Source organism: Schistocerca americana, chromosome X, assembly GCF_021461395.2.
Source record: "Schistocerca americana isolate TAMUIC-IGC-003095 chromosome X, iqSchAmer2.1, whole genome shotgun sequence".
In the NCBI taxonomy this organism is placed as follows: domain Eukaryota; kingdom Metazoa; phylum Arthropoda; class Insecta; order Orthoptera; family Acrididae; genus Schistocerca; species Schistocerca americana.
In genome coordinates, this window is record NC_060130.1 from 632,734,737 (window position 1) to 632,755,580 (window position 20,844).

A 20,844-nucleotide genomic window follows, 5' to 3' on the forward strand; every position below is an offset into this window, starting at 1 on the left:
AAGTTATTAAACAAGTAATAAAATTAAATTAAATTAAAGTGTGTCCACCATCCCTACAGACAAAAGGACCCCTTTGTATGCTCAACACCTGCAAATAAAGAGCAATAAATAAAGTCTGAAACCTCTCCCTTACCTAACACAAAGGCAGCAAAATTACAAAAGGTGATAAGGCTCTACACACACCTCCACCCCCACACCACTCACACAATAAAAAGAAACAACAAAAAAGCCAACATGTCAGTAAGCACCTAAAGATGACAAGTAGCTGTCTTCTTGAAATAATGTGCAGCTTCCATATCATTATCCGACATGACACCCATGAGCCAATGAAGTGGTTATGATTTCTTGACATGACAAAAAAGAAAAGTTGTAGAAGTTAATGTAACAGCTATAAATTCATTGATAGATACCGGTCATTGTTATGAAAAACTAATTACTGTATGGAAGCTATTTGTACTTTTTATCCTTATACTTACTTGTTGTAGAAATATTCGATTGACTTTTGGAATGTCTGCAATCTTTCCAAAAATTAATCTGCCTAATCCAGAAGTAGCTCCAAGACACATTATCAAGAGCTTTCCATCTTCTTGAGGGAAAGAGTCTTGCACAAATTTCAGCTGAAATAAGTAAAGAAACTATGTATATATACATAGATATGTAACTTAATACATGGATATTACATATTCTCACAGTTTCATCAAGTCAAAGTGCCAATTATACGCCAAAAATAAAGCTACATTTATTTCTGTTGCTATGGTTTAGAAACTGAAAACATAGTGTGCCCCAAATTTAAAAGCATAATCATAATGCTGTTAAAACTTAATAATAAGGAAAGGCCAGATAATACATAGTATTCCTAATCCTTAGGATCAAAAGTATAAACATTTTAGTGAACCATAAACTGAGAACATTGTGGTAAGGAACCAAAGGTAGGAGATAAATATCCAGTTTTCTATTAACATGAACAACTTACAGTTTACAACAATGACTTAATCTTACAGAAACTGTTAAAAGTGATGACTGATAGCCTCAGTGCATGCACTACAGTAGTAAATACAATTTTGCCACACACTTTCAGAAATCCATGTTGTCTGTTCTGTAATGCAACCGGCAATTGTGACTTTACCAATCAGTTCCTCTAAAATTTCCACTATAATTTCATACACGAATGATTTTACATAATCCTTTAGAATAAAATCCACCACAGACACAGCAAAGATAATTATGTTATATTTTCCAAGGTAGTTTGATAAAGGTTAATGCAGAAACATAATCAGTTTTCAAATGAGTGACTCACATGAACTGCATATAGTGTATCTAGGACCACATCCAATGTTATCTTTCAGATACTGAACATTGATTCAGGATGCACGAGCAACAAAAATGAAGACATTACATTTGAATATTTTCAAACAAGACACTGCATCAGTTAATTTATTGGCTTTTATGAGAGATTCAACTGCAATGTTCACACTGATAATCTATGTACCATGCTCTCAAGTATGACCTATCTACATCGTAAACTGAGAGGCAGCTCAATAAGACACTGCCAGTGCATGCTTAATTTGTACCATAACTTCTTCCTTTCCCAACTAACTTATGATATTCTACAGAGGGTTAATTTCACTGATTCAAAAACTATATTTAAATTACAGAAAAAGGTTGCCAGTATTTGATGCTTTTCTGAAATTGACGAACAATAATTGTGCAGACAGTATATTAAAAAGATTAATAATATATCACAGTCTGTAGATTATACATCTGTAGCAGGCAGCAGCTTAGTTATGGAAAATCCACGTAGGTATTCCTTAACAAAATCAATGTATCACCTCAATGTGAAGAATGGGTATACATACATGAAAGATTTGTCATATGCTAATTTGACATAAATTCACAACACCTAGAAAAATTATGGTCCTGCCTTTGTTTAAAAACACCCCAAGTGCTAGCTCAGTACAAGAATATATTCAAAAACAGTACTAATAGCAAAATGGATTCTATGTTACAAATATTATAAATTCTTTAATATAAACAACATGACACAATATGCTGAAATTGTTATATCATACCACATAGTGTGATGTAAAAACACAATACTTCATGAACAGTATGAAATCACAAATGAATGTAGACTTTCCTGGATTACAGGAAGTCTAAGGCCCAAACAACAGAAGTGGCTCTTAAGGTGCCAAGATGAGCCAGAGGCACACAAGTGCAAAATCTGTATACTAGCTGTATCACAATTAAAGGCAAAAACTAATAAGAGGCAAGTATATGAATGCTGGGGGGAGAGACATGAAGGCACCATCTAGTATTTCATGTATGTGGATAAAAGTAAGGGGGGAAGGGGATGGGCCAGCAGATGATATGTCCCTTGTATGGAAAAATGTACTCAGATCAGCCATACCGGTATACACTACTGATGAAAAGCTCTCAGGTTTCCAGCCAGGAGGCTGGTTTGAGATACTGTGATGTTTTGACATGTGTCATAATCACCATCTATGAAGTCACACTTTGCCTGAAGATAATGATTGTGACACTCATTGAAAAGTTAAAGTATTCTCAACACTGCCATTCAGCTGGAAACGCAAGAGTTTTTCATCTACATCAACATCCACATACATACTCCGCAAGCCATCCCATGGTGCATGGCAGGTGGTACTGTGTACTACAACTAGTAATTTCCTTCCGTGCTCTCCTCACAAACAGAGCCAGGGAAAAATTATTGTCTATATGCCTCCATATGAGAACTAAGTTCTCTTATCTTATCTTAAATTCATGGTCCTTACACAAAATGTACATTGGCAACAGTAGAAACATTCTGCAGTCAAGTCCAGATGCTGGTTCTCTATATATTCCCAACAGTGTTTCATGAAAATAATGTCATCTTCTCTCAAGGGATTCCCAATTGAGTTCATGAAGCATCTATGTAACACTCTCGAACCTACTGGTAACAAATCTAGCAGTCTGCCTCTGAATTGCTTCAATGTTTTCCTTTAATCTGACCTGCTGGTGATCTCAAACACTCTAGCTGTACTCAAGGATGGGTTGCACTAGTATTCTATATGTGCTCTCCTTTTCAGATGAACCACAGTTTCATAAAATTCTTCTAATAAACAAAAGTTGGCCATTTGTTTTCCCTATTACCATCTTAATGTGATCATTCCATTTCACATTGCTTTGAAAAGTTATAGCTAGATATTTAATTGAAATGACTGTGTCAAGCAGCAACTACTAGTGCAGTATTTGAATATTATAATATTGTTTTTCCTACTTATCTGCATTAACTTACACTTCTCTTCACTTAGATCAAGCTTTCATTCATCATACCAAATATAAATTTTGTCTAAGTCATTTCTATAGTCACTCAAGAATGACACCTTCCTCTGTACCGCAGGATCATAAGCAAACAGCCACAGGTTGTTGCTCACCCTGTCCATTAAATAATTGAAGACTGCTCTTACTCTCTATATACAGTACATTATATAGAGAATATGAGCAGTCCTACCACGCTTCCCCAGAGTACTCCTGATGATATCCTTTCTCTGACAAACACTTGTCATTGAGGACAATGTACTGGATTCTATTACATAAGAAGTCTTCTAGTCACTCACATATCTGGGAAGCTATTCCGTATGCTTTGACCTTTCTTAACAGTCTGCAGTTGGGCACAGTGTCAAAAGCCTTCTATGAATATGGAAAGTGCCTGTGGCCCTTTATCCATCACAGGATATCATGTGAGTGAAGGGCAAGCTGAGTTTTGCACAAGTGATGCTTTCTAAATCTGTGCTGATTTGTGGACAGAAGCTTTTCCATCTCAAGGAAATTTATTATATTCAGGCCCAGAATATGTTAAAGAATTCTACAACAAACCAGCATTGAAGATATTAGACTGTAATTTTGTGGGTCTGGTCTTTCATCTTTTTTGCAAACAGGAGTCACCTACACTTTTTCCCATTCCCTTAGGACTTTGTGCTGAGCAAGAGATTTTTGATAAATGAAAATTAAATAAAGGGTCTATGCCATAGATTTCTTCCTGTAAAACCAAATTGGGAGTCTATCTGTACCTGACAACTTACTTATTTTAAACCCTCAGTTGCTTTTTTATGGCAGGGATGCCTATTACTATGTCCTCCATACACGGTGTCACAGCGATGTTCAAACGATCGTATGTTTGTATGACCCAATGTGTGAATGATTTCTTAAACACAAAAGTGCAAGAAAATGCTATTTAAATGTTTTACTAGCTTTACTAGCTAAGCATACTTTATTATATAAATTCTAGAAACATACACACTTTGTTTGATGTCCCAGATTACACATAAACATGTTAAAATGCGAAAATATCCTAATTTTTTTTTTTTATTCCAAGGACAGAATAACCATTGGAAGACACCAGCTGAGAGACAAGGTTTTAATCCTACTTATATTGCTTAAGTGAAAAATCTATAAATCAGTGTCACAGGTTCCATCAGTGCTTATGAGGAGGGCAGAAAATTTAGGAAGGAGATTTTATAGCCATGAAACTATTCCCAGCATTTCTAATGAAAGCTTTTAGGCCTTTAAACTGGGGAGATGAAACATTAATACACGTTATAATGATACATAAATAGTCAATGTGGTACTACAAAAAATATTATTAGGTGCCATATGCTGGGACTAAAAAGTCATACAACAAAATGAAAAGTTTTAGTCCCCACTATCATGCCAAAAAATGCTTCCAGTTGCAGAGTCTGTGATACTATTTGTTGTGTCTAGACAAGACAGCCTAGACACAATGTACGTAATGAATGCTACAAAGAAAAGTACGTAGCTTCTGGAATACTTAACTTTAATCCATCCTTTTGGTACATCTGGAGATTGTGGCGATACAAGTGAGACTCTTTAGATACATGCAATGTTACTAATGGCGCCTTGCTAGGTCATAGCCATTGACTTAGCTGAAGGCTATTCTAACTATCGGCTCGGCAAAGGAGCGAGGCTTCGTCAGTATAGTCGCTAGCTACGTCGTCCGTACAACTGGGGCGAGTGCTATTCCGTATCTCGAGACCTGCCTTGTGGTGGCGCTCGGTCTGCGATCACACAGTGGTGACACGCGGGTCCGACATGTACTAATGGACCGCGGCCGATTTAAAACTACGACCTAGCAAGTGTGGTGTCTGGCGGTGACACCACACTATTTGCTATTGATGTAAATGTGGAAGGAAAGTAGAATTGAGGTCAACATACATGGTGTTCAGAAATTCCCATTAGAAACTTCTAGGACTTGTAGAGGGAAGTGAGTATATAATTTTTGGATAGGAACCTATGTCTGGAAACATACTGTTTTCATTCTGCAGTGGTTTGAAGAAAGATGTGTAATGCATCCACATCTGCCAAGTGAAAGAGAAAAGTCTTAGAGTTGCTTGATCTGGTATGCAATAGCGTAGACAGCATGATGTGTACTGTGTCAGACGCTCACCTGTTGTCACATAACTTTAATTTATGAGACTCCTGTAGAAACACAGGAAGATCTGCTGACATGAGTACTAGAAATACAAGAGACATCAGGTGGGATGAAGAGTGTGTACCAGAACATGCTTTGTAGGTACAATGTCTGTAACAACATTGGTGGTTGGCACATCAAGGCACTGTTGCAATGCATCAGTACAGTGGATGATTTGTTATGGTTCCTTTCGAATTGTTACCTTAGAGTTGTACTGTGTCACACCTAATTCAGTTCTTCTGATAGAAGTGGATTGGTTAAACATCTGAACTGAAACCACCACAGACTGGAAATGCTATGTTTCCGGACATGGGTTCCCGTTCAAAATATTATGTACTCTCTCCCCTGTATAAGTTCTAGAAGTTTTTAACAGGAATTTTTGGACACCCTGTAGACAGAAAACTTGCTAAACCACAGGTGGATTGAAGAAAGAATTAGCTAATATTCAAAAGCCCCATTATTCAACTAATCTGATTTTGAAAAAGCATAAAAAATCTAAATGCAGATGACAGCATATGGATTTCAACTGCTCTCCTACTGGACATAGGCAACGGTTGTCTCCTGTTCAGATGTTGGTATTAGTTGGCATCTGGTACTAAAACTGCATCAAAACCAACTCTCCAGAACATGACTGTCATCAACCCTGAAATAAATAATATAAATCTAAAAGCTACAACAACACTTAGATGTGTTCTAGTAATTAAAGTCAAACCAGTCCAATTTAATATCTGACACAGCATTCTTCCACTGTCTTTTAAAACCAATATCAGTTTATGATATGGAGTCTGGCTATAACAGAGCCTATAGTTAAATAAAAATCGTGATTTTTGATCTCTCAAACATAGTGTGCACTTAAATATATCTTTGTGTTTGACTAAAACTGTGAATAGAACCAGGATTCACTCTAAAGTTGCCTGAACATCTTGCTCAAGCACATCTCTCACAATGAATAAAAGCTTCTGTCTGTTCTAGCAACAACACATTTTCATCAGGACTAGCACCCTTTGATAGAACAATAAGGAAAAGTCCTTTAACACTGTGGATGAGTTTCTGGAGTGTTTGAAACTAATAAACATATTGTTACAGAATGATACTTGCAATTGTTGCATGAAACATGCTCATGTTGTTGATTTGTAGAACAGTACTTGTAAAAGGTATAGACTCTTGTTTAGGGCCTGTGCAGCATACAGTATTATTCTGCCATACATATTAATTTAGGTAAACACTATGTGAGTGAATGCTTACATTGTGGATTATAAAAACTCATCCAAAGTAGTTGTAATAATACCTGGTCTTCTGATCTTTTCATGTATTTGATGGTTGCCTAAATATTTTCCAATTTAATAGTTAATATATACACAGACAGTTGTAATATGACACTGTCCTCACATTTTGCTATCAGTAGCCAATGGATTTATGTTCCTGATTTCTCAGATCTCAAAAAACTAGATTACATCTCATTGTTGTTCCCCAAATGAAATCAGATTTATCAATGTACCATTCAATTAAAAATCTATTACAAATCAAAAAATCAAATGAAATCGAATTTTTATTCACTTAAAACATTTGTTCATCATCTAATTCTGATAATTCCCACTGTTTCTCTAATAATTCTATGTTATTACAAGTGTGTGAAACTGTATACTGCAACAGGAACTGACTTCTGAAGTATAATAACATTCCACATTCCACATTCTCACTGTTTCCTTAGGTAAATTACATCAAGAGACTTGAATGACTGTTAGACAACAAATGAATGTTACAAGTCAGTACAAACTTTGCATTATTTGTGTATTTAACAAAGAAGTTGAAAATAAACAGTTATTACAAGTGACCATGTGTCCTCCCAGGTACTTTTAACACCATATCAATCAGATAAACTTCATATTTTGTAGGTTTCACATATGAAGATTACTATGTATTATCATATAAATTTACAGTGTTTCACTTTCTAGAAGTAATCATTAACTCACTAACACTGAACAGGGTGTTTTGTTTGCTACTAAACCCAATATGTCAAGAAAAAGTTGATAACAATGAATATATTACAACAGAAGCTCATACAGGCTTACCTCATAAAGTAAGAAATGTGGTGGCATCTTAACATGTTCTGGATGTGGTTGATATCTGCATCCAGGCACACTGAACCCACGTTATCAAATGTTGCTGTTAGTACATCTGCTGACATTGTTCACATGTTTCCATTTACATGTGCTTTCAGTGCATCCCTGCTTCACAGTCTGTTTGCATAAACTCTCCCATTAAGCTAGCCCACAGATATTAATTAATTGGTTTCAGGCTAGATGAGGATGGTGTTCGAAGTTGCTTCAAAATGATATGGTCACCAAGGAATAACTGAATTTCAACCACTCTAGAGTATGATGTGTGGGTTATCACTCCATCCTGCAGGAAATATCCAATGAAGAGTTCTTCATTATCAAACTTATTTGAAAAGCCATTGCAGATTTTCATATATGCAACTCTGTTAATGACTGAATAAAGAAGTAGTGAAGAGAGTGGGTGGAGAGCTATGAGCTGCTATAGAAACCTTCAGAAAGCACATATTTTCTTGGAATGGATGGATTTTTCTTTCAATTTTCATGCTCAAGTTTTACTTGTCCAAATTTACAATGTCTGAGAACTAACCCACTCTAGAAGTGAAACCATATCTCATTCACATTGCCTGACCATTGCTGGAAAAATGTCTGATATCATCAGTAGTTCCTATTTAATCAGGCTTTATTAACTGAAGGAAAAAGTTGTGGGGTATACATGAAATTTCACTTTTTTTAAACACAAAACATGCACTAGTAGTAATCCTGCATCCTATGAAGCTTGTTGCAGCAATGTGTTAGAGGATTCCAGATTTCAGTTCTTTGTATGCTCAATCCTTATCCAACATTTCATCTTCTGCATGCTCATTCCTTCAAGAATCCTGAGTTTAAAGTGCTACCAGAAAGACACAAATGGAATTAAATGTCAGATGCCTCAACACTTGTTAAGCTACTGATGTGAAACTAAAAATTTTGATTTCTGCGAGAGGCAAATATTAAACTTTCACTTTTTCACAAAATACAGATGCAATTTTTTATAATTACCCTGGTATAGTTCTTTATCACAACAGAAACCAAAAGTTGGGAAAACTATTACATTGTGCAGCTCATATCATCTAAATTCAAGACTCAGATTAAGGATAGCAGAGGTGAATTATGCAGCAAACACAGAGGTGGTCACAAACTAGTTGACTAGCTCTAGTGTTGCTACAATAAGTAGGTACAGTGTTAAAATTGATACTTAAATTTCAGGTTCAGTAGCAAGTGAAACACCCTGCACCATTATATTAGTTTTTTGAAAAACCACATTGGGAGAAAGCTGATTTCTATATCATAACTGTCAGAAAGAAAACACTTTAGTACACGCTTCTTTTCAAGCATACAGAGTGAAGTTTCAGGAAATTCTGTCATCTTTAAATCTACTTAAGAATACACTAAGGTGACAAAACTCATGGGATACCTCCTAATATTATTTTGGAGCTCCTTTTGCCTGGCATAGTGCAGAAATGACATGGTGTGGACTTAACTTGTTGTTAGAAGTCCCCTGCATACATATCAAGCCATGCTGCCTCTGTAGCTGTCAGTATTTGTGAAAGTGATGCTGATGCACAATTTTGTGCATGAACTCACCTGTCAATTAAGTCCCATAAATGTTCCATGGGTGATCAAATCATTTGCTCAAGTCATCCAGAATGTTCTTCATAGGAACTGCAAACAGTTGCACCCTGGTGATATTGTGCATTGTCCTATATAAAAATTTCATCATTGTTTGAGAACATTAAATCCATGAATTACTTTGAATGGTATCCTTGTAGCCAAACATAACCATTTCCAGTCAATGATTGGTTCATCTGGACCACAAGACCCAAACTATTCCATGTTAACACAGCCCACACCATTATGGAGACACAACCAGCTTACACAGTGTCTTTTTGACAACTTGGGTCCATGACTCTGTGGGGTCTGCACCACACCTGAACCCTACCATCAGCTCTTACCAACTGAAATTGGGACTCGTCAGACCAGACCATGGTTTTCCAGTTGCCTAGGGTCCAACCAATATGCTCACAAGCCCAGGAGAGGTGCTGCAGTTGATGTCGAGAAGTCAGCAAAGACACTCGTATAAGTCATTTGCTGCCACAGCCCATTAATGCCAAATTTCACCACATTTTCCTAATAGATACATTCTCCATACATGCCACACTGATATCTGCAGTTATTTCAAGTGTAATTGCTTATCTGTTAGCACTGACAACTCTACACTAATGCTACTGCTCTTGGCCTGAAGACCATTGGCCATTGAACTGTCCATGGTGAGAGTTAATGCCTGAAACTGGGTATCCTTGGCACACTCTTGACACTGTGAATCTCGGGATATTGAATTTTCTAGTGATTTCTTAAAAGAAATGTCACATGTGTCCAGCTCCAATTAGTGTTGCACATTCAAAGTCTGTTAATTATCATCATGCAGCCATAAGCATGTCAGAAACCTTTTCACACAAATCACCTGAGTGCAAATGACAGCTTCATCAGTGCACTATCCTTTTCTACCTTGAATATGTGATACTATCACAATCTGTATACAGGGTGTTACAAAAAGGTACGGCCAAACTTCCAGGAAACATTCCTCACACACAGAGAAAGAAAATATGTTATGTGGACATGTGTCCAGAAACACTTACTTTCCATGTTAGAGCTCATTTTATTACTTCTCTTCAAATCACGTTAATCATGGAATGAAAACACACAGCAACAGAACGTACCAGCTTGACTTCAAACACTTTGTTACAGGAAATGTTCAAAATATCCTCCGTTAGCGAGGATACATGCATCCACCCTCCGTCGCATGGAATCCCTGATGCACTGATGCAGCCCTGGAGAATGGCGTACTGTATCACAGTCGTCCACAATATGAGCACGAAGAGTCTCTACATTTGGTACTGGGGTTGCATAGACAAGAGATTTCAAATGCCCCCATAAATGAAAGTCAAGAGGGTTGAGGGCAGGAGAGCGTGGAGGCCATGGAATTGGTCCGCCTCTACCAATCCATCGGTCACCGAATCTGTTGTTGAGAAGCATACGAACACTTCGACTGAAATGTGCAGGAGCTCCATCATGCATGAACCACATGTTGTGTCATACTTCTAAAGGCACATGTTCTAGCAGTACAGGTAGCGTATCCCGTATGAAATCATGATAACGTGCTCCATTGAGCGTAGGTGGAAGAACTTGGGGCCCAATCAAGACATCAACAACAATGCCTGCCCAAACATTCACAGAAAATCTGTGTTGATGACGTGATTGCACACTTGCGTGCGGATTCTCGTCAGACCACACATGTTGATTGTGAAAATTTACAATTTGATCATGTTAGAATGAAGCCTCATCCATAAAGAGAACATTTGCACTGAAATGAGGATTGACACATTGTTGGATGAACCATTTGCAGAAGTGTACCCGTGGAGGCCAATCAGCTGCTGATAGTGCCTGCACACGCTGTAAATGGTACAGAAACAACTGGTTCTCCCGTAGCACTCTCCATACAGTGACGTGGCCAATGTTACCTTGTACAGCAGCAACTTCTCTGACGCTGACATTAGGATTATCATCAACTGCACAAAGAACTGCCTCGTCCATTGCAGGTGTCCTCGTCGTTCTAGGTCTTCCCCAGTCGCGAGTCATAGGCTGGAATGTTCTGTGCTCCCTAAGACGCTGATCAATTGCTTCAAACATCTTCCTGTCAGGACACCTTCGTTCTCGAAATCTGTCTCGATACAAACGTATCGTGCCACGGCTATTGCCCCATGCTAAACCATACATCAAATGGGCATCTGCCAACTCCGCATTTGTAAACATTGCACTGACTGCAAAACCACGTTCGTGATGAACACTAACCTGTTGATGCTACGTACTGATGTGCTCGATGCTAGTACTGTAGAGCAATGAGTCGCATGTCAACACAAGCACCGAAGTCAACATTACTTTTCTTCAATTGGGCCAACTGGTGGTGAATCGAGGAAGTACAGTACATACTGACTAAACTAAAATGAGCTCTAACATGGAAATTAAGCGTTTCCGGACACATATCCACATAACATCTTTTCTTTATTTGTGTGTGAGGAATGTTTCCTGAAAGTTTGGCTGTACCTTTTTGTAACACCCTGTATGTGCATATCGCTATCCTAGGACTTTTGTCATAATGTATTTTAGTAGAAATGCAATATTTTTTAATTTCTCTATCTCCACAACTAACATTAGGCTCTACCCACTGATTGTGTTTTAAATGTCTTAACTCCTATTTTTTTTTCCTTTCCCAGCCAACAAGGACAATGTAAGATTTCTTCAGGAATCACACAAACAAACAATAACAAATAATGTGGCAAAAACATTTCATCCTTCAATTATCTCTAACAAAAAGGGCAAAAAAACTATTTACTGCACAGCATCTTTGTCTTAGTAGAGGTATCACCCAACAAGGTCATTGTAGAAACTACTATGTAATGGCTCCATTCAGCTCCATTTTGTGCCCCATGCTAAGCCATACAGAATAGTTGAAGAAGACCAAAATCCTCTCTTGTTTACATACTACATCAACAGGGTGTACTAGGAGTCAGCATGAAAGAGAATCTTCGAAGATGTGAAATGAACTTTGAGGTACAGCAACAGACACAAACAATTATTGTGTAAGTGTGATTCCCAAACAACTATCACTCATGAATAGCATGTTCTCTTTAATTTTGGACATCAAACAGGAAAAAACATTGCAAAATTTTAGCAACTGACTGTTGCTATGAGATGAAGAAGTTTATAGACACACTTTTACAACTTTGATGAATTACTTTGTAACTAGATCTTTGATAGCCATATTCATTTTTCAATTTCTCTAAGCCCTAGTTCATTCCTGTCTGTATCTACAAACTAAACAGCTCATAGCCAAAACAAGACTTTCTTTTATCAGTCATTAAGCAGTTTGTCAATAGTAACTACAAGAACTCGCTAAAGGCAACACACTTTATCTCAGAAAGTACCACAACAAGGAGCACTTTCCACCACTGACCATCAGTAATCAAACCACCAAACACTGCCCATGAGAAATCAATTGGAGTCAGTGCCACCAATTCTTCCTTACCATATGGATTCAAGATTTGAGCAATGTAAGACTCAATAACTCAATACACCAAGTTATATAAGCTCTTAGTGTGTTTTATGAGTTTCCACCTTGGAAACTAAGCCTCTGCTACACATGTCTGCTGCTAGTGGGATATGGGCAGTCCAAAGACAACATCAGAGGTAAACACCTTGAAGTTTTCCTGTGGGCTTCAACATGGCCTGAAAGTGTCCTGGGATTTGAGGAATACTAACATTTCATATGACTCTGCCAGTGTTTACCCACAGCCCTGTTACACTTATGTTCACAAGGCTTGTCTCAAAACATTATCTTTACCAAAATACTTTGCTGCTAGTGTGTAATACCTGTTACCTACATTTGTGGTATTTCGCCATCAGCAGACAACTTTAGAAGCAAACACTATGTGGTCCAACCAAGGGGTTTGTCATGGCCCTGAAAAGTATTTGGATACTAGTGAATCCCACAATTCAAATTAATGCACCAATATTTACCTCCTGTCAACACAATAAAAATTTGTGGTCATTGCACATATAAAATTGTTTACCAATGAATGTATTAAAATCTACACTTGAGAAAGCCAGAAAGATTTCTCAAATTTCTAAAAATTGTTTGTTTTAGTACTAATTCCCTACAGCATGTTATTGATTTTTTTTCATTTCATTTTTATATTGACAATGCATCCATAATATTTTACTTCTGAGTGCTTCCAACAAAAAGTCCACAACCATGAAGAAAATATGTTGTAATGTTATATTTCACTGAATTTGTATGGAGACCTGAAGTTAAGTAGGAGAGCAGAGCAGGTTCTGAAATGAGAGTCGGGAACAGATATAGCTGACATCATGTGAACTTCTGAAAAGTGTAAAAAATGCTCTGTTGTTTCAGCTACACATGAGCAATAAATGAGCACAAACCAGAAATATCTCATGATATCCATTTCAGATTGAGCAAACTGTAAACTTCAGTTCATTGATAGCATATTCGATAGTAACATGTCTTCTATGAAACAAACAGCTTACATTGTGCTTGGGTGATTCATTTGTTACTTCCCATAAGTGTATGGGACGTGTCCAACAATGCAAACATTATACTGTATTAGTTACAGGTGCTGGCTATATATGGGATAGGACTGCAACATTGTTCATTGGTATCATGAAAGCAGTTTGCAGGATATTTAACTAACTAAAAGCAAAGTGAAGTTTGGCTTCTGACGTAGGGGAGGTACAGAATTAGAGACAACAGAATTCACAAAATTTATATTTAATGCACTAGACCAATGGTTCCAAACAAAGGTAGCATCGCCCATTTCTTGCTGTTGAGATCTAAGGGGCTTTTGTAGTCCATGGTATATTTGGGAGCCATTGGGGATCAACCCAATGATGCACTAAAAATTTTCATGAATACTAAAATGATTGAATGTTTGTTTCAATATGTTCACTTTACTGTCTTCCTTTTTTTGCCCTGATTATAGTCTCTATAAAGATGGAGTATTATTTTCGGATTTATAACTGAAATATTTCCAGTAATTATAGTATTAAAAGTACTCAGCATTATATTTAATGCCCTGCACATAGAATGCCCATACTGAAGCTTACACCTCTCAAATGGTATTAACCCTGCAGTAGTTGCTTGGCAAACTGACAGTCCGCACAAGGGTATTTTTTCCTTTCCATTTAATATTTTTCACCTAGGGATCACATGACCAGAGTAACTTCCTCCAATCAGCAGCACTACATTACTGCTTTGTTTCATTTGGACTGGAGCAGCAGTTGTGACAAAGCAAGCTGGGATCTCTCTATTTCCTCTTTTGTTTTGCCATCTGCCTCCTTAAATTCATTTTATTTTCATTTTTGCCTAATTCCCATAAAAGAGAAAGGCTGGCTCTCAGTCATAAGGAATATAGCACCAGGTCTAATTTTGTGCTTAGTTTTGTGTACATAATTAATTTTCTAATTTATTTTGACCATTCCTAGTTAATACCTTTTGCTACAGATCATTGTAGGGTGAAATCAATAATTGTTTCATGGCTTAGATTCTATTGTTGACTTATAAACAAATATAAATTATGTACTAATTATAAACATTTGGAAGAAGAACTACTACAATTCTTAAAGTATTTATTTGGCTCTGTTCAAAAACATATTAGCAATGCCAGCCCTTAATTAATTCTAAAATAATTACCAGTTTTGTCAAGAGTCTTGTTTGTATAACTATATCTTTTAATTGTTTCTGAACAAGAGAAATTTGTTAACATCGAGTATTGATTTAAGTGTCAGGAAGTCGTTTCTGAAAGTATTTGTATGGAGAGTAGCCATATATGGATGTGAAACATGGACGATAAATAGTTTGGACAAGAAGAGACTAGAAGCTTTCAAAATGTGGTGCTACAGAAGAATGCTGAAGGTTAGATGGGTAGACCACATAACTAATGAGGAGGTATTGAATAGGATTGGGGAGAAGAGAAGTTTGTGGCACAACTTGACTAGAAGAAGGGATCGGTTGGTAGGACATGTTTTGAGGCATCAAGGGATCACCCATTTAGTATTGGAGGGCAGCGTGGAGGGTAAAAATCGTAGAGGGAGTCCAAGAGATGAATACACTAAGCAGATTCAGATGTAGGTTGCTGTAGGTACTGGGAGATGAAGAAGCTTGCACAGGATAGAGTAGCATGGAGAGCTGCATCAAACCAGTCTCAGGACTGAAGACCACAACAACAACAACAACATCTTTTAATTTCATTATTTAAATAAATAATTCAGCCTAACCTTTGTGGTAGAAGGAACTGCTAAAAAGGAATTTTTTGATTTATTCAGTTAATTGAATGAGTTATGTTTTAATTGTAATTTCTGCAACTTAAACATTGAACAATGTATAGTTTCAGTGTCTATTATTGTGAGGATATATAAAGGACTGATTTTTGGTTCCGATACAGTCAGTTCATGGCCGATTTTCGGACATTGGTTAGATTAACAACAATGCATCAACTTAACAGCGGGATAAGTGTAACACAAATAGGCCATGTTTTAGAACAATTAATGACAATATCTGTTTAATTTATATGAAAAATAGTGTCACACATATCGTATTATTCTGCAAGAACTGTGAACTGTTTGGTTAGGTTTTTGCTGCTCATAGATGTTCAACAGCAAACTATTGTAGCAGTATGCTGACATGCCTGCAACCTATTAATGTTGATTTAATAATAGTGAACTGGCCATATAACTGCATAATATTGGGTGAGTGTAAAGAGTGAAAGTAAAGAATTGCGAAATGCAGTTGTGCAACTTTTGGCTACATGATTTATAGTAGTCAGTGTTGAACATCCACATTCACCTTTTTAGCCAGTATAACAATGCAGGACATCAACACCAAGGACTATCAACGAAGAAATAAAGCAGTCAAATGTCATACAGTGGTGGAGTGGTTGACAATTATGGAGTGATAGTCCCATGTGAGCAACAGCATTTGATATAATTTGCGTTGTTGCCTTTAGGAGATATAGTAAAATGTAAGCTATTATAGCTATATTATAGTTTATTTTCAAGCGCTTATTATTGCAGTGTTACTTTCTATTACTTACATGGTATTGTTAGGTACAGGTTAGTTAGTTGTTCTGTTTGTATTCTTTCATAGTATGGAATTGCCTCTGGAATTCATGAAGCCAAGTAGCATTCAGAGGCTTAACATGTTTTTCATAAGAAAATCTTTTACTCATGTATCACATACTCCTAAGAAAGGTGAACATTGTGAACTTGTATCCAGTCTCCATCATGACGATAATATTCATGAAGAGACAGGCAAAGCAGAAATGAAAGGTATGTATAACAAGATGAAAGGGAATGTAGCCATTTGTGACAAGTTCTGTGCTGTTTATAATCGTGCAAGACACACTCCCTGATGGCCTATGGTCAGGTTTTGTTTCCTTCTGAGTGTTGAAGTTATCAATTATTTAGTAATTCATGCTGCTAGGAACCAGACAGCTTCACTCAACAAAGATATTTTCTGCACCTGTTGTCTGATCAACTTGTTTCAGAAGACATCCAAGTCTAAGATTAGAGATTAGATTAGATTAGTACTTGTTCCATAGATCATGAATACGACACTTCATAATGATGTGGAATGTGTCAGGTCAATAAAAGGTGTCTATACAAGATATTACATTAGACAAAATATTACATGGCACTCAATAATGTTTTTGGAGGTTGGGAAATTACCCACTTACTATATCCAAAAATTCATCTAATGAGTAGAAGGAGTTGCCATTAAGAAATTCTTTTAATTTCCTTTTAAATGCTATATGGCTATCTGTCAGACTTTTGATGCTATTAGGTAAGTGACCAAAGACTTTTGTGGCAGCATAATTTACCCCCTTCTGAGCCAAAGTTAGATTTAACCTTGAGTAGTGAAGATCCTCCTTTCTCCTAGTGTTGTAGCCATGTACACTGCTATTACTTTTGAATTCGTTCGGATTGTTGATAACAAATTTCATAAGTGAATATATATATATTGTGAGGCTACAGTGAAGATTTCTAGCTCTTTAAATAAGTGTCTGCAGGATGATCTTGGATGAGCTCCAGCAATTATTCTGATTACATGCTTTTGTGCAATGAACACTCTTTTACTCAATGATGAGTTACCCCAGAATATGATGCCATACGAAAGCAGAGAATGAAAATAGGCATGGTAAGCTAATTTACTCAGATGTATATCACCAAAATTTGCAATAGCATAAGTAGCTGAACTCAAACGTTTCAGCAGATCCTCAGTGTGTTTTTTCCAGTTCAACCCCTCATCAATGCATACACCTAGAAATTTTGAATATTCTACCTTAGTTACCGATTTCTGATCGAAGCCTATATTTATTAATGGGGTCATTCCATTTACTGTGTGGAACTGTATATACTGTGTTTTGTCGAAGTTTAATGAGAGACCATTTGCAGAGAACCTCATAATGATTTTCTGAAAAACATTGTTTACAATTTCACCAGTTAATTCATGTCTGTCAGGTGTGATAGCTATACTTGTATCATCGGCAAAAAGTACCAGCTTTGCATCTTCGTGAATATAGAATGGAAGTCATTAATATATATTAAGAGCAGCAGAGGACCCAAGACCGAACCTTGTGGCACCCCATTCTTGATTGTTCCCCAGTTTGAGAAATCACCGGTTTTTTGCATATTATGTGAACTGTTTATTTCAACTTTCTGCACTCTTCCAGTTAAGTATGATTTTAACCATTTGAGCACTGTCCCATTCATACCACAGTACTGCCATGAAAACTTAAACACAGTAAATTATATATTCACAATAACTTTGTTGATTTTTGTTTATAAATCTGTATTTATCTAGATGTGGACTTACAGTCCATGGTGACTACTAATGGTATGAAAACTGGCATGACTACAGCAAGGTTAAGGGAAGCTCCATGTGAATGTAGCTCTGATCTTATTATTCAGCAGCAGAATGCATAAATACATTATCACATGTTGTGGCCATTTCTTAGTGTACTCAAAACTGATGTCAGACTTGACCACTGTATTCATTACTCAGATGTCATCACATAATGTAGACCATATACTTTGTATCCATACTTGACAAATCAATTTTATTTTACGTAAGAATGTGTTATAGGTATTTCAGCCTTTGAGAATGGTGTTAGGCTGAAACGCATAAGGAAGTATAAAAATAATAAATATGGAGGTCAAGACTAATATCAGTTTTCAAGTGCTTTTTATTAAGGAAACAAGGAACAAACTAGACAACAAATGCAGCTTTGGCAAAATCCATTGAGAAAGATACAAACAACAGAAAAAAAATCAGGAGGCAGATTGCTGATCTGAACTCCCAAAGGTGTTTCTCCAACAATGATGTAGTTTGGTTTAAGCCATGACAACAGCTGAACTGGATGCTTGGTCTAATAGCACCAAGTGAGGTGGTGCTTTGGTAAGATAATGGACTCATACTTGGGAGGGCAGCCACTCAGACTTAGTTTTTCCATGGTCATGACAAGATTAACATAGAGGCACAATATTGAATCACTGCACGGAAACATGTGCTATGACCCAACAAAGCTGGAAAACTATGAGTTGTCTTATTGATTTCAAGAACCAATGTTATTAATACTTCTTTCTGGACAAGATTGTTTCCATCAACACTAAAGCTGTCTATGATAAAGCCACCCTACTGACAGGTTTTTCTAAGTAATTGAAAGAGTCATTCATGTATGAAAGGGAACCAATTTCTTAAATAAAATATTGACTGATGCTCAAAATGGGTTTAGGAAGAATAGATCAACAGAAACAGCAGCTTTCAATTCATGAAAATGGTCTTTAGTGCCTTGTAAATGAATGAAGTAAGCTGTGGGGTATCTGTATATTTGTCCTTAACATTTGATCCAATCAGCCATGACTAATTGCTTATGATAGTTGATTGTTATGAGGTTCGGGGAATGGCCTCCAAATGGTTCACGTCCTATTTCTCTGATAAACCACAGTGAGTACAAATATTAAAAACAAGGAATTCCTGTCAGATTACAAAAATTTAGCTATGGTCTGCCCAGGGTTCTGTGTTAGGCCCCTGTTGTTCCTGCTATGTACAAAAGATTTGTCAAACCATTTGACAGCAGCAGATACACTGATGTTTGCTGATGATACAAGCATTTTTATAAACGGATATGCTGAGGATTATCTACAGCAGAAAGTCTCTAAGACAATAAGTGAGGCAGGAAAATTATTTAGGGAGAACACTTTGGTCATAAATAAGGAAAAACTGTAACATTAGCTAGAAGCAGCATAAAAACTGAATTATGGAACTGTACTATTGGCCAAGCTCCATACACAAAATTTCTAGGCATATGGATGGATGGGCACTTCAGATGGGAGAAGGATCTAGAAGTTTCTAATAAAAAACGAAGTAAATGCTGTTATGTGCTAAGAATGCTGCAGGACTGTTATGACATTGAATCATTGTTGTGTTACTATTATGCTTATTTGAACAGCTTGTTTAGATATGGTGTGATCTTCTGGGGAAATACAAGTAGGGCAAAACAAATTCTCAAATTTTGAAAAAGGAATTCCAGAATAAGAAAGAAATTCCCCATAGAGAGCCATGCAAGGGAATATTTAAGTATTTGAAATATGACTCTTCCTGGTTTAAGTGTTTATGAAAGTGTGTCCTTTCTCAAACTCATCAGGATATGTCAGTGTTGAACAATTGGGTCCATAACCACAAAACAAGAAACAGAGATGATTTTCACAGACACACCCATAAAAAGGCCCTTTACCTGAAAAGTGTATGTTATCAAACTAAAATACTCTTTAGTGCATTGCCTGTAGCAATAAAGAAAATAAAAGATTTCCATAAATTCAAAGTAGAGCTAAAACAGTTATTAATAACACATAGCTTTTAAAACATTGAATAATATCTTAACATGAAGAAGTAAAATTACTTACATTTACTGACATAAGATGATTATATTTATATGTAATTTTGTAAGCAACCTAAATATAAGAAGATTTTTTCTAACTAGCCCTGGTTATGAATTGACTGCATCCATACAGCATATATTATTAAAAGGTGAATAAAGATATTGAAATGAATTGAACTGAGCTGAACAGGTGTCTGTGATGGTGATTTTTTTTCTGGGTGGTAATGATTTATCTAAGAAAGGAAAGGGGGATGATATACCACGAAAGGTTAGGAACTCATAAATATTTCTTCTTGTGAGGCAGCCACAGCCATATAAGTTCATTTTGTACAATGAAAAAACTGCACAACAGTTGTTTAATCCACAATCTTTTATTGTGTACATGACCAGTTTCAGAACACTTAAAAGTTCCATCATCTGCTGTAAACTGTAATAATGAAAACATTGTGTTACATGAGAATGGGAGGGGATTCTCAGGCTTGAAACAGTAGATAAGGAACTATGTGGTTAAAATTGCTAAAATGAATTAAAATAAATTAAAAGAGAGAACAGGATGTTACTTACAAATAAAATCACTTAAGCATCTGAGGCCATTCTTACCCCAGTAATATCATGAAACTGAAGGTTCCATAGCAAAAGGATAAGAGGGACCTAGAAAAATCTGAAAAAAGACATCACAGCTGGACTCAGTGTAGTGCAAACATGGAGTATTACTTTTGTATGATTGACTGCTTTAATGCTACCTATGTAT

General features: G+C 36.5%; 1 protein-coding gene across 1 annotated transcript in view; it reads right to left on the reverse strand.

Moving 5' to 3' along the window:
- The window catches only part of LOC124556216 (monocarboxylate transporter 10), a 459,031-nt gene that overhangs the window by 73,805 nt on the left and 364,382 nt on the right, over nucleotides 1–20,844 (reverse strand). The window contains exon 4 of the mRNA XM_047130204.1: nucleotides 477–617. Within this exon, the coding sequence (XP_046986160.1) occupies nucleotides 477–617 (141 nt within the window). The remainder of the gene's footprint in view (nucleotides 1–476; nucleotides 618–20,844) is intronic.